The sequence below is a fragment of the Enhydra lutris genome, unplaced genomic scaffold (genome assembly GCF_002288905.1).
Source record: "Enhydra lutris kenyoni isolate GAN:26980312 unplaced genomic scaffold, ASM228890v2 scaffoldscaffold1, whole genome shotgun sequence".
NCBI lineage: Eukaryota > Metazoa > Chordata > Mammalia > Carnivora > Mustelidae > Enhydra > Enhydra lutris.
The window spans coordinates 3359877-3372625 of record NW_019154085.1 but is presented as its reverse complement, the minus strand read 5'-3'; the positions used below and the strand labels follow the sequence as shown (position 1 = coordinate 3372625).

Below are 12749 nucleotides of genomic sequence, written 5' to 3'. Positions count from 1 at the left end.
GTCACTGTTCCTTTCTAAGAAACGTGTTTTTGTAAGTCTTAAGGATTGACTTGAGCAGTCAGCTCTGACCAGGACTCCAGCAACCAAATGCTACGTGTTTCAGGAAGACGAAGCGGTGGCGGGCCGCAGACAAGCCGGCGGGCCGGTTCCTCACCGAGGACGAGTACCGCGAGCAGGTGGACGCGGAGACCAGCAGCGCCCTGGAGGAGCTGCGGCGCGCCTGCCGCAGGCCGGACTTCCCGGCGTGGGTGGTCGTCTCCAGACTCCGGGCCCCCAACAAGTAAGCCCTGCCCCGTGCTCTGGCCGACCGTGGGGTAGAGGGAGTGTGCGGGCGCCGCGGTGGGTCACTGGGTGCGCTTCAGACCGGGAGCAGACCTGCCGGTAGCAGGTGGCGGAGGCTGCCAAGGAGGCTCTGCTTTCCCTCAGTGTCCCGACTCGTGTCCCACTGCCAGTGCCAGGACAGACACTTACCGGACGTGTCGGAGAGGGAAGGGCAGAAAGATCTCGTGCATATGGGGGTCCCCGGTATGGAAGATCATTTTCAAAGTTGAACAAGAGAGACTCTTTGCCCCAACATCATCTTCCTTACTGCTTCCCCTTCTTCATAGCCTTATCCAAATAACAGTGCCCTCAGACTGAGCATTGAAAGGAAAGTATTGATGTGCTAAAATAACCGTGAGTAATGAATCTAGTAAGAACGAGGGAGGGAACGAGCGAACGGGAGTGGGTATGTTCCGTGGCGGCCAGTGCTCGTAAGCGTGCCTGCTTCTCTGCTCTGCCCCTGAATTTCTCTACAAGGATCCCACAAGCCGCTGCCATTTTTACATCCAGTGTATAACTGCTGTTCTCTATTGACATAAAGTCAGATTTAATTAAGGAAGATAAATAGCAAGAGAACATGTTATCTTCCAAATAAACCTTTCTGTGATGACATTGACCTTATTTAAAACAAATAAATGCTTATCAGATTTGCAGACTTTGTTCTCGGAGGAAGCCACTTGTCACCTGAAGAAATGAGTCTGCACGAAGAGCAGTACGGGTTCGGGGGCGCCTTCTTGGAGGAGCAGCTGTTTAACCTGAGGACGGCCTGATGGCCGCCTGTGCGTTCACTCCGTTCTGGACAAGGAAATGGGTTAAGGGCCAGAATCCTATTAACGATGGACAGAGCTGTTCTAGGGAACAGTGGCAAAAGCATTTACTACGGGAAGAAGTCCTACTGGAAAGGAAGACTGAACTATATCGAAGATAACTTTTCATTCCTGGTGAGTTCTGATACTTACTGTGCTATAGGTGGCCCTCAAGATTCTGAGACAGTCGTTACCACTTTCCCTGAGTGAAGACTGTCATGAGGAACAGGGGACTCATGTTGATCTTCAAGGAGCCACTGAACACGAACACCTGCCCCGTCAACACCAGGACGCTATATCTTAACCCTCTTAACCTTCAGAACCCGTGTCAGAAGACTGGCTTGCTCTTCCTACGTGCTCTCCGTAAAAGTGCCGCCAGAGACCTGCGGCCACTGGACCAGGGTTCTCCAGAGAATGATCCAGAGGATGCTAGTAAGTGCTAGTCAGTAAAGGGATTCTGAGGTCATCTAAGATTGATACACAGTTGAACAAACACGCTGCAGGATTTCTCAGAGCCTTTAATGCTGCTGATGCACATTGTGAATCTCCTCAATAGAAGTTGTGTGCAGCAGTTTCTGACTTAATTTGACCACGGATCCCTTTTTCATGAGATTAATATTCCTATGAACAGTTTGGAAAATGCTAACAATGGCAAGATTGAGGTTTGAGGAGGATAAATAACTTGTCCAAAACCATTTAGAGGCAGCACTGGGACTAGAATTGCAGCCCTAGTGTCTCCTGCAACTCAGGGTTAAGAGACTTTCAGAGGTGAGCCTAGGGGCCATCTCCCTAGAGCCTTGGGTCTAACCATATTGGTGACTTTTTAAAAATTTTTTAAATAATGGAGAGTTAGCTATTTGGTAACTGTGATAGAGAAACATTTCTTAAGATTATATTTTAAAGCTTGATAATATTTTTATAGACATGTAAAAATTAGAAATGAGAATTATTTTCTGTAATTTTTTTGTATGTTGAAATTGAAGACATTTAACTTCCTGTGACATTTTGAGCTGACTGGTCCATTTTTAAAAATTTAGTTATATATATTTGTAACAGTTTCCTACAAAACAGATTTGTGATCTTTCTTCACAGAACACATCCTTTTTTCTTGATTCTCCAGAGTGAAATGAGGGACTGTGAACTTGAATCCTGGGGCAAGAAGGCCAACACTTAAGAGCTGAGAAATGCTGTGAGCAGGGCAAAACAACGCAAGGGTTAGGATGGGCTAAACTGGTTAACTTTAAGAACAAACATGGGCTTTTTTGCTGTGATGGGTTCATAAAGAATAGAGGCATAAAGAATGAGGGCTCCCCTTTTACTAAAAGAAGCATTTCGGAGGAGGGGTGTAGAGAGAATTTGAAGCTGCTGTCCTGAGCCACGTTCAGCAGAGTCTTTCTAAATTGTTGAATGAGAGCATGGCTCCCATTTGGAACTTCTAGGTTGATTTTCAGTGATATTTCCTCTTTGAAACAGTGTGTCAGTGTTTTAACAAGTTTCTCTTTGGCCAGGTACTTTTAATATTGGAGCTTTGCAATTTTTTGTGAAATGCACTAAATTCAATCTGTGCTTTCAGAGACTGATTTCAAATACCAAAGAATCTTCCATTCAGATTTATGATGATTGTGATGATGATGTTTTATAATTATAAATGGTTCTCATGTCATTTTTATTATAGTTTAATCTGATTTTTTTACAATTAAACTTATTCCTGATATAAATGTATCAGATGTATCAGTGCTTGTACTCACCACATTCACCCCTGGGGCAGTTTTTGACAGAATGTGTGTGCGTGTGCAAGTAACATATGAGCAGTCAGCTGGGGTTCCCAGGGGCTGTCCGCGCCAGACCCCCTGGGGCTTACCTCTGCAGGTTGGAAGAGGTGCTGACCACAGAAGGAAGCAGCTCTCCATGGGTCAGGCTCGGTGTCACCATCACAACGAAAAGAAAAGAACAAGAGTCTTCCAGGATACTGTTTTTCATGTTTATTTTTAGAGGAAATCGTGAATTTGTCAGTTTGTTATGTGAGAACTGTGAGAAGCTAAACAATTACAAGGATTGCTTGTGATACATTTGGTGTTATGTTGTGTTCATTTGATTTGGGGTTTATTATAGCGCTGATTACTGTTCTGATCCCCATGAAGCAATATGTAGATGACTCCTGTAAGAGATCTTTATTCTCTTCTTCCTCTCTTCCTTCCTCTCTTTTTCTCTCTTCCCTACCTCCTTCCCCCTCCGTTATTTATTTAAAGGCCTTTAAACTGTGTAAATGATCAGTCAGTAAAATGGCTCTGCCCTTCACAGGTGGTTGAAAGTTGGCCTCGTGCTTCCTATCACCATAGGTGTGCAATTAGGGACCATAACTGAACCTTCGTGTTACTGCTTATGCGAGGTACCTCATAAAAGCTTACTGTTGTTAGCAAGTTGGGACTATTTGACACCAAAATGTGTGGGTGAGATTTAGCATAGGTGGCAATGATTAAACAATTGTATCATTCAAATGTTATTTTTAAAGGTTTTAAAACACATTTTATATTTCACAAAAAATGGTTTGTGAATTGCATGTACAATTTGCCCGTAATAGTAAGGGCTGAATTAGAGGGGAGTGTCCATCTGATGTTTAGGATAATACTTGAATTTATGACCTTTTTTATTAAATCTAGAAATTTAAGAAATTTCAGACTTTAAGAGTCCTGGAATAGGTGATGGATGATTCGTGTATCTAAACATGGGAAAGAATTAAGACTGCTGCAATTGTGTCAAGAAAAGAAAAAAGATTATTCTGTATGTGATTATTTCCCAGTTAGAGAAGTAGAATTTTTTTTAAATCAGCTTTTTTGTGCAGCTGTTATGCATAGATAACATAATGGATGTAGAATTTTAAGAAGCCTGCCATAAGCCAGAGGTGTTTGTAGGTGGCCCCCGGAGTAAGCTGCCTCCTGAAAGACCCTGTGGTTGGTGACATAACATTGGAGACATAAGCACGTGGGTGTGAGTCTTGACCTCGTTGATTTAGAACCTGATTTTTGTCATTGTACCATAGGAAGACCTGTCTCATACCAGCCAATTCATATTGTCTATTTAGTGATTCACGGCCAAAAACAAACAAAAAAAATAACATAAGGATTAAAAACACTTGATGAAACCAGCAGATTCTCTCCCAGAAGACCCCTATGAAGGTCAAATGGTAGTAAAAAGGTTGCTTGAGCAGAAAGAACAAAGGGAGTTTGGTACATAATTCACATATTTAATGTCACCAGAACAAGTCCAGTGCAATCCCCTCAGTGGGGCTACCGTTGCTAATGTGATGAGATACTCCGTCTCTTGGCAGAGACCACCCTTCCCTTATGCAGGCCCTACCAGCTTTTCCTTCTGCGATTGTTGTTTTTGTATTTTTTTGGTCATTGACCCGCATCTCCACCCACTTCTACTGGGCATGGTCTTTGTTCAGATATGTTGTTGAAGTCTGCAGGAGGCTAGTTACCTTTTTCAGGAAACTATGTCTCTTTGGCTATGACCTCTGAGTGTGGTATCCTAATAGGTCACCGGAGATGTGGGTTGAGTGTTGAGCGTATGTTTACTAGGATAAATGGGAGATACATTCAGTTGGGTAGCTGCTCTTTGTTTCTTAATTTGTTTGGGGGAATCTGTTTACTTTTTAGATTTCATCCATTTTCCAACAAGGCAGCAATCAAAAGGAGAAAGGGGAGGAGGACCAGCATTTGTTAGCGATGTATCATGTGCTGTACTGGGCCCTTCCTATGCCTCTTCATTTAGACTTCTGATCACTCTGTAATATGCTGTAGCATCGTTTCCATTTTTCAGCTGAGGGCAGGCTCAGAGAAGGTCGCCAAAGGACATAGTAGCTAAAGTGGTAGAATAAAAGCATGAGCCTCAGTGTGTCGGGCCCATGCCTTTGTGTTGCCTTTACTGCCATCTTCCAAAAACAGAGTTAGTCAAGTCGGTGGCCGCACAGCTAATCAGCTGAAGATATGACGACATCTGATGGCAGATGCACGCCAGCTCTGGCGCAATGAACCCATTCCCCTGCCTTCCATCAAGCACACACACACAAAAAGAAAGAATTAAATTGAGTAGAACTGGTCTATGTTATTTTTCCAGACCCCCATTGATCTTTCCAGGGAACAGAAGGTTCCTGACCTTTTCAAAATACAAGTTTACAGTAATAGCCTCAGCTCTCTGGCAAAGAGAAAGGTATGTAACTTGTTAAATGCTTATAAAATTCTTGCTTACATTTTTTGACACCCTTAGAAGAGAAAGAAACTGCAATAAATGTCTTAAAACCTTTCCTGTTGGGGCGCCTGGGTGGCTCAGTGGGTTGAGCCGCTGCCTTCGGCTCAGGTCATGGTCCCAGGTCCTGGGTTCGAGCCCCACATCGGGCTCTCTGCTCAGCGGGGAGCCTTCTTCCTCCTCTCTCTCTGCCTGCCTCTCTGCCTACTTGGGATTTCTCTCTGTCAAATAAATAAATAAAATCTTAAAAAAAAAAAAAACAAAAAAAAAACCCTTTCCTGTCTGTGGCTCTTGCACAGCGTAGAATTGCCTTCGTTACTTGTCATTTCCCAGCTCTTCAATTTATATTTTGCTTAATTTTGTGTCTTAACTAACTCAGATCCGCAGGCAGCTGACTCGTTGCACCGCACGTCGGAACAGGGTGCCTGCTGGGTGCGGGCGAACGTCTGGACGCGGCCCTGAAGTTGGGAGAGCGCGGGTGCAGGTGTAAATGTGAACACGCTCCCGAGAGCGCCAGGCGCCACGTGGGGAAACGAGCCGCACCTTCTCGCCCGGGGCTGCGGCGCACGTGGCGGCCGTACCGAGTGTGACCAGCACCTCGATTCTCAGAGCCGCCTGGCAGGTGGGTGCTGCGGTCGCTGGCGGCAGGCGGAGGAGGGCTCCGGGCCTCCGCGTCCGTGGGTTCTCGCCGCAAAGCGGAGACTCGGGGCCAGACTAGGACTCTAGACCCCGCGCTCTACCCCCAGCCCGGCGCGGCTCCCGGCTGCCCCGCACATCTGCCCGGAGCCGCGGGGGCGGTGTGAGCCGAGTGAGAACTGGGCCCCGACGGCTCGCCCCTCCCCGTGGACACGCCAGTCGGCTTCCAGCTGCTCCTGCGGCCGCCGCGCGTCCTGGCGCACGGCCCGCCGCTTTGGGGCCCGAGACACCGCGCCCCGGGCTCGGCCCGTCTTTCCGTCCCATCTCTCCGCGCGTCCGGCCGGCGTGGGGTGCCCGACCCCGGCGCTCCCGGAGCTCGGCCGAGGCGGCGCAGGCGGGTTCCGGGGCTCGTGACGTCGGGGCACCGTGTCCGCAGGGGGTGGCGGACCGAAGGCCTCCTTGAAGGAGGTAAGACACGGGGACGGGCCGCGCCGGCCGCACTGGGCGGTCGGAAGGACGGAAGGTCGGAAGGACGGAAGGTCGGAAGGACGGGAGGTCGGGAGGACGGGAGGTCGGGAGGACGGGAGGTCGGGAGGACGGGAGGACGGGAGGGAGGACGAGAGGTCGGAAGGACGGAAGGTAGGAAGGTCAGGAGGACGGGAGGACGAGAGGTCGGGAGGACGAGAGGTCGGGAGGACGGGAGGTCGGGAGGACGGGAGGACGGGAGGGAGGACGAGAGGACGGGAGGGAGGACGGGAGGTCAGGAGGTCGGGAGGACGGGAGGTCGGAAGGTCTGGAGGACGGGAGGTCGGGAGGACGGGAGGAAGGACGGGAGGTCGGACGGATGGGAGGTCGGGAGGTCGGGAGGACGGGAGGACGGCAGGTCGGACAGATGGGAGGTCGGAAGGTCGGGAGGACGGGAGGACGGGAGGGAGGACGAGAGGTCCGAAGGACGGAAGGTCGGGAGGACGGGAGGTCGGGAGGACAGGAGGACGGGAGGGAGGACGGGAGGGAGGACGAGAGATCAGGAGGTCGGGAGGGAGGACGGGAGATTGGAAGGACGGAAGGTCGGAAGGACGGGAGGTCGGGAGGACGGGAGGTCGGGAGGACGGGAGGACAGGAGGTCTGGAGGACGGGAGGTCGGGAGGACGGGAGGTCGGGAGGACGGGAGGATGGGAGGAAGGACGGGAGGTCGGGAGGACGGGAGGAAGGACGGAAGGTCGGACGGATGGGAGGTCGGGAGGACGGGAGGTCGGGAGGACGGGAGGTCGGAAGGTCGGGAGGACGGGAGGAAGGATGGGAGGACGGGAGGTCGGAAGGTCGGGAGGTCGGAAGGTCGGGAGGACGGGAGGTCGGACGGACTGGAGGACGGGAGGACGGGAGGTCGGGAGGACGGAAGGTCGGGAGGACGGGAGGACGGAAGGTCGGGAGGTCGGGAGGACGGGAGGTTGGAAGGTCGGAAGGACAGTAGGACGGAAGGACGGAAGGATGGGAGGTCGGTCTCGGCGCCCCCCCCCCCCCGCCCCCCGGAACTGTGCCCGCGGCGCTCCTTGTCCAAGACTCACGGCTTCACGCGACTGGCTCAGCGGACCGCGGCCGAGGTGTTGGTCCCCGCGGCCCCAGCGGCCCCGCCCCGGGCACCCGCAAGGGCAGCTCGGGCGGCGCGCAGCCGCCACTCCTGCGGCCGCGGCACGATCGGTTCACGGGACGGCAGCGGGTTCTTAGGAGCGACTGAGGGTTGCGGCGCGGCTCCCCGGCTAGTGTGTCTGATCGCGCAACGTTCTCCTAAGGGTTTTGAGTAACAGTTTAGTAGCAACGAACCTCTTTGGATCCACACAACTCGGCACTCAGTTCGTTCACTTTTTCTGCAGGCGGAAAGTGTAGGAAAGAAGACATTAAGACCGTGATGACATCAGCCCAGGCTTTGTGACAACTCTGGGGATTTCCAGGAGTCTCAAGGGAGGTTATGAAATTCTCACATTTTAATTTGAATCCATTTTAATATTTTTTAAAGGGTGCCTGTCCGGCTCAGTCAGTAGAGCGTCTAACTCTTGATCTCGGGCTCGTGAGTTCAAGCCCTACATTGGGCGTGGGGCCCACTTAAAAAGTAAATAAATAAATAGCAAATTAAAAAAAATAATAAAATGCAAATGGTGCTTTGGCAACAGTAAGAAAAAGTCAGGAAGTCCACAAACCCATGAAGGCGTCTGTCCTAAAAGGCTAGAAATCACCGCATCAGCTCGCATAGTAAATGCTCCGTAACAAAGGCCTGTTGGACTGGGTCTCCATCCTTGCAGAGTAAAGGGCTTTTATTTGGTCACATCTTTATCATTTAAGAAATTTTTAAAAATGATATTTTTATTTCAACATGTCAACTGTGCATTTCCAAAACAGCAGGCTTTTCAAAGGAATAAATCAGAACTGTAAACACAAGACACAGTATAAGTTTTTGACTTCCTAAAATCAGTTTCACAAATCCACATACTGTACATTCATAGGTGAGGTTCAGCCCGTCATCCATTTCTTTATTTCTATAATTACATAAGCATAATAAATACATCTGATTTTAAAGGTCACTTAAAATGAGTCATGGTAATTTACAGTACAGTACGTTTCAGTTCAAGTGCAAAAATAACTATTTGCTTACTTCTATTTCTTTCTGTTATTTTATTTTTAAGCTGTGTTTTGTGGCAAAGCTAGACATCCAAGTATAGAATTTCTTCTCCCAGTTGCAGTATTGGGCAGAAGTATGGTGTCACGGAGAAGCCCTCAGTTCACAACTCATCCTGTCTAATCAGGGTCAAGAGGTGAGGTGAGTTGCTCATTTTTAACTCTGTTCTGTCCTTTCCTCCTCTGCTCACTCAGTTATCACACATACCATTACTGACCTTCATTCGGCTAAAGCAGCAGCCCTCCCCCGAGGCTTCCTCCCATCCTCAGCTTTTCCCATGAGCCACCCTGCCCCTGTTCTGACGTAGCTGTGATGTTCACAGGCGCACCCCTCTCCCTGATCTGTCTAGGGTCTGACAGAGTCTTCATGGAAAAGAACGTACTGAGATCTGTTCCGTCAGTAATCGGATAGTACAGTTACTGATTCTCATCCTTCCCATTCCCGGCTTCCTATTCACCACCTTTTCCCCCTCACCAAAAACAAAACAAAAACTTACCATTGTGTAATTTTTAAAAATTGTATCCCTCTCCCAGGCACTTAAATCTTATACTGTTATTTGTAAATAGTACTGTTTAATTAAAGAAACCCTTAGGAATTCAGTGATTTTCTTTTTTAAATTCCATCAGCTACTTAGAGCCCAAATCACTATAAAATTATTGAATAGTGATAGAGGCTATATACAGTATCAATAATATTTAGTAAACCCTTGTCTGTCAAGCCACAGGATACTGAATTGGTTGGTTGATTTGAAGTATTTCCTCCTCTGGTCTTAAAGCCCATTTAAAACAAAAGGCATGTTAAAGCTCAGCTTAGTTTGCAGTAGTCAATGCGGCTTTTGCTGCTCAAAGAATTGACTGTTTTCATTATATACCATATACATATAAAAATATATTTGCTAGAGATATGCCAAGTTTCTAATGAAACTTTTTCCTTTTTTTTTTTTTTTTTAAACAAAAGCATATAAGCTAGTAACTCTTATCTGGCTACTTTTTTAAATATGTCATGTCATTTTTGAAACAGTTCTCTTTAAGAGATTCAAAATTATATTTTATTTCTTCCCAGTTTGCATTAAGAACCAAATAATTAGAATAAATAATCAGAAGAGGGAAACTGTATCAGCATTCACCTTGAAACACTTCCTTTCCCTCCACTTAGTGTAACTGCTGCTTTCAACCCTTACTGCACTGGCGAGGAAGTCCTATAGTCCTGAACCTGACCAGCCGGGGAGCTGGACGTCTTCACCGAACTCCCATTCCCCTTCTGCGAGTCCCACGGGATTATGGGAGTTTACCTGTTCCTGCCAGTATGTACTGTAGCGCCTGTGTGTGTGTGTTTCCATGTTGATGAGTTTAGGTATTTAGAAGCGTATACAGTGCTATGCTTCTCACGATGAGGCATGTCTTAGGTTCGGGGAGCCTCTCCCTCTGTCCCGGCAGAGGAGCCCGGTTCCATGCAGGGTGTGAGATGAGTGGCGCCCTCAGTGTCCCCCAGCGGCAGGCTAAGCCTGCTGGTCCTCCCTCTCCTCCACACGCTGGGCCACACTGGGGTGAGTGGGGCCGCTCCGCATCTGAGATGCTGCTGCTTGAGGGGATGGCTGGTTTCTAGATGGGTCAGAGTGAGTCTCACGTGGGACAGGCCGGACTCCACCAGCTAGAGAATTTTCCCGATTCTCACTGGTCCCCTGGAAGGAAAAAAAGAGAAGATGTTCTGTAGTCAGGGCTGCTTTCAAATAAATCCAACATTTTTTATATGCCTTCAGGTCAGCTATAAGAAACATGGGGAGATCATCCCGAAGTAACTTCAGGGAACAAATGAGAGAGGAATAAAGATAGAACATCTTACCTTTCATCTCCTTTCCTATGTGCAACTGCCAAAGCCGCATGAAAAACACAAACACTTTAAGCAGACGTATCTTGTGCATGAAGGAACATCACTACCAAAATGCCTGGTATCACGAGGAAGACAATTTACATCAGCAAATATTTACTGAGCCTCCACCGTGGTGACAAGTCACTGAGCAAGCAGCATGGAATTGAAACTCGGGCCATTGGCTGAGACCACAGAACTCAAGAGCTGGGAGCACCTGCTGGACGTAAGTGAGGCATTCTCCGCCTCAGAGACAAGGCCAGCAGAAGGTGTCCCGAAATTCAGAATCCTGATGAATATTGGGATTTAAAGTGTACACGTTAAGTTAAACAAGACAGAAATCTGCGTAAAGAAGGGGATCGGGAGCAGCACTCGGGTCAGCAGCTGTAAGTGATGTGAGTCGGCACGTGCTGCAACGCTTCTCCCCCAGCAAATCTGTAAGATGCCCCATCGCCACAGTCCGGGAACGTGTGTTTTTAAAAACACATTTTCCTCTGAGTCACTATACATCACTTCAAATAGCTGACTAGCACAGAAAATGTTTTAATTCTGTGATTTACTCTGTGATAGATTCTAAAATGTAAAGAAATCTTAATATGACTTCTTACTTTTAAGAATAACTAAGCCATCCCAGCCAGTTTCTCGTAATCCTGACATTACAGAGAAACAAATGTGATGATGATATGGAGGCCCACCAGGCTTCCGTGAAAAGGAGGACGAGTGCCCCGAGTAATGAAGACACCGCCCTTCGCGTGGCAGATCTTGTCCTTTCTTCTGCTTTGCGTCCTCTATACACTCCTCCCGCCCCCAAGACTCTCCTCTCTGACTGAGCAGGACGTTCATGTGAGTTTATAATCTTGACAGTGAGCAAGATGGTGCGTGGATCAGGGTGCGCTACGACATGGGGAGCAATCAGATCTGATTTACGTTATGGAAATATTACATGTTAGGTTTATAAAGTCATGATAAATTTAATTAAGGTAGTTCAAATTTTGTAAAAGAGAAATTATCCAATTACTCTTTATTTTTGTCTTTCCTCTGTGTCCTCTGAAGCTACTCTAGATATAGAGCTGACATGACTCATCAAATAAAAGGATGTGATTAATGTAAACAGGGAAGTAGACTCATTACTTCAGCCGAACTATTCATAGAAGTCACACTTGATCGTTTCCAAAGGCGGAATATAGAATCAGTTAACAGTCACCCACACCGTTTGAGCAACATGATCTGACTTTACTCAGGAGGGACCACATCTCTAGGGATGAGGAAAAAAAAAACAATTTTTCACGTGAGGCCACCAGGCAAACAACACTTCCCCAAGCTGAGGATTCCGTTAGACTCCTACGGTGGCTCAGGGTACGAATTCATCAGATAGTTACTGAAGTCCTAGCATATATAATGCCCTCACTATAATTTCAGAATTATAGAGAGTCACAAGTAACGGTCTCCCATGGCAAGACTCATATATCGTCACTGGAACTGTCAACACTGAAATTTTAAAGAAATGTACAATGTCTTATATTTATTTTCTTTAAGAAATATCTTCTCTGGGAAGCCTTCCTGAGCTCCATAAGGCAGAATTTTCCCTCTGCAGAACCGTGTGTCCACGTCTGTAGCGCCCTCGTCACAGACTACCACAACTACCTGTCCGCCTGCCTGTCTCGCCCGCCAGACTCCATGAACCCTGCTGTATGAGCACCACAGCTGAGCCCCTTGGGGGAGCACCTTTACCTGTAGAGGCTGTATCTCGGGGGCGCGGCTGTCTCTCATCAGCTGCACCATCTCTTTAATTTGGTAGAGCGCGTAGACGAAGGTCACCCAGGGAGAGGAGCTGACGCCCCAGGCCGGCTTGTTCACATCCTCCTGTTCTTCCTGGTGTTTGGTCTTCTTGGGCGGAAGTCTGGACTCCACGCGCGGCAGGACGTCCTCCGCCTGCTGCTGTACCAAGTCGATGGTTGCTATGGGAACAGGACTAGAGGGAACAGGAATCCTTTCTGCCAGCATTGTCTTGTCTGGAGAGAAAATCATGTTTAAATCATTTTTCAGAGTTTTTACGTATTTAAACAAATATAAAAATAAATAAGCAGACAATCCCAGAAGCCCATTCTAGAGTACTTGGCGACATTACTAACTAAATTGCTGTGTATCAAGGGCCTCTTGGTGCAAGTACTGAATAACAGATGTGATGTTTACCTTCCAGA

At 47.8% G+C, this 12749-nt stretch overlaps 2 protein-coding genes across 5 annotated transcripts in view; one reads left to right on the top strand and one right to left on the bottom strand.

Moving 5' to 3' along the window:
- Positions 1-8006, top strand: part of LOC111151880 (nuclear envelope integral membrane protein 2) — a 30838-nt gene extending 22832 nt beyond the window's left edge. The window contains exons 8-12 of one of the 2 annotated variants that reach the window (XR_002640891.1): positions 104-280; positions 968-1559; positions 5247-5339; positions 5755-5997; positions 7883-8006. Coding sequence is in view for 1 of the 2 variants with exons in the window: in XM_022510124.1 (XP_022365832.1) it covers positions 104-280; positions 968-1091 (301 nt within the window). In the remaining variant the exon portion in view is untranslated. Of the gene's footprint in view, positions 1-103; positions 281-967; positions 2063-5246; positions 5340-5754; positions 5998-7882 lie in introns of those variants that run through there. The other variant, XM_022510124.1, reaches the window with a different exon arrangement.
- Positions 8007-9461: 1455 nt separating this feature from the next.
- The window catches only part of LOC111140526 (major facilitator superfamily domain containing 6), a 68367-nt gene continuing 65079 nt past the window's right edge, over positions 9462-12749 (bottom strand). For 2 of the 3 annotated variants that reach the window (XM_022492832.1, XM_022492901.1), the window contains exon 6: positions 9462-12560. In XM_022492832.1, coding sequence (XP_022348540.1) covers positions 12031-12560 — 530 coding nt within the window. In that variant the 3' untranslated portion in view covers positions 9462-12030. The remainder of the gene's footprint in view (positions 12561-12749) is intronic. The other variant, XM_022492949.1, reaches the window with a different exon arrangement.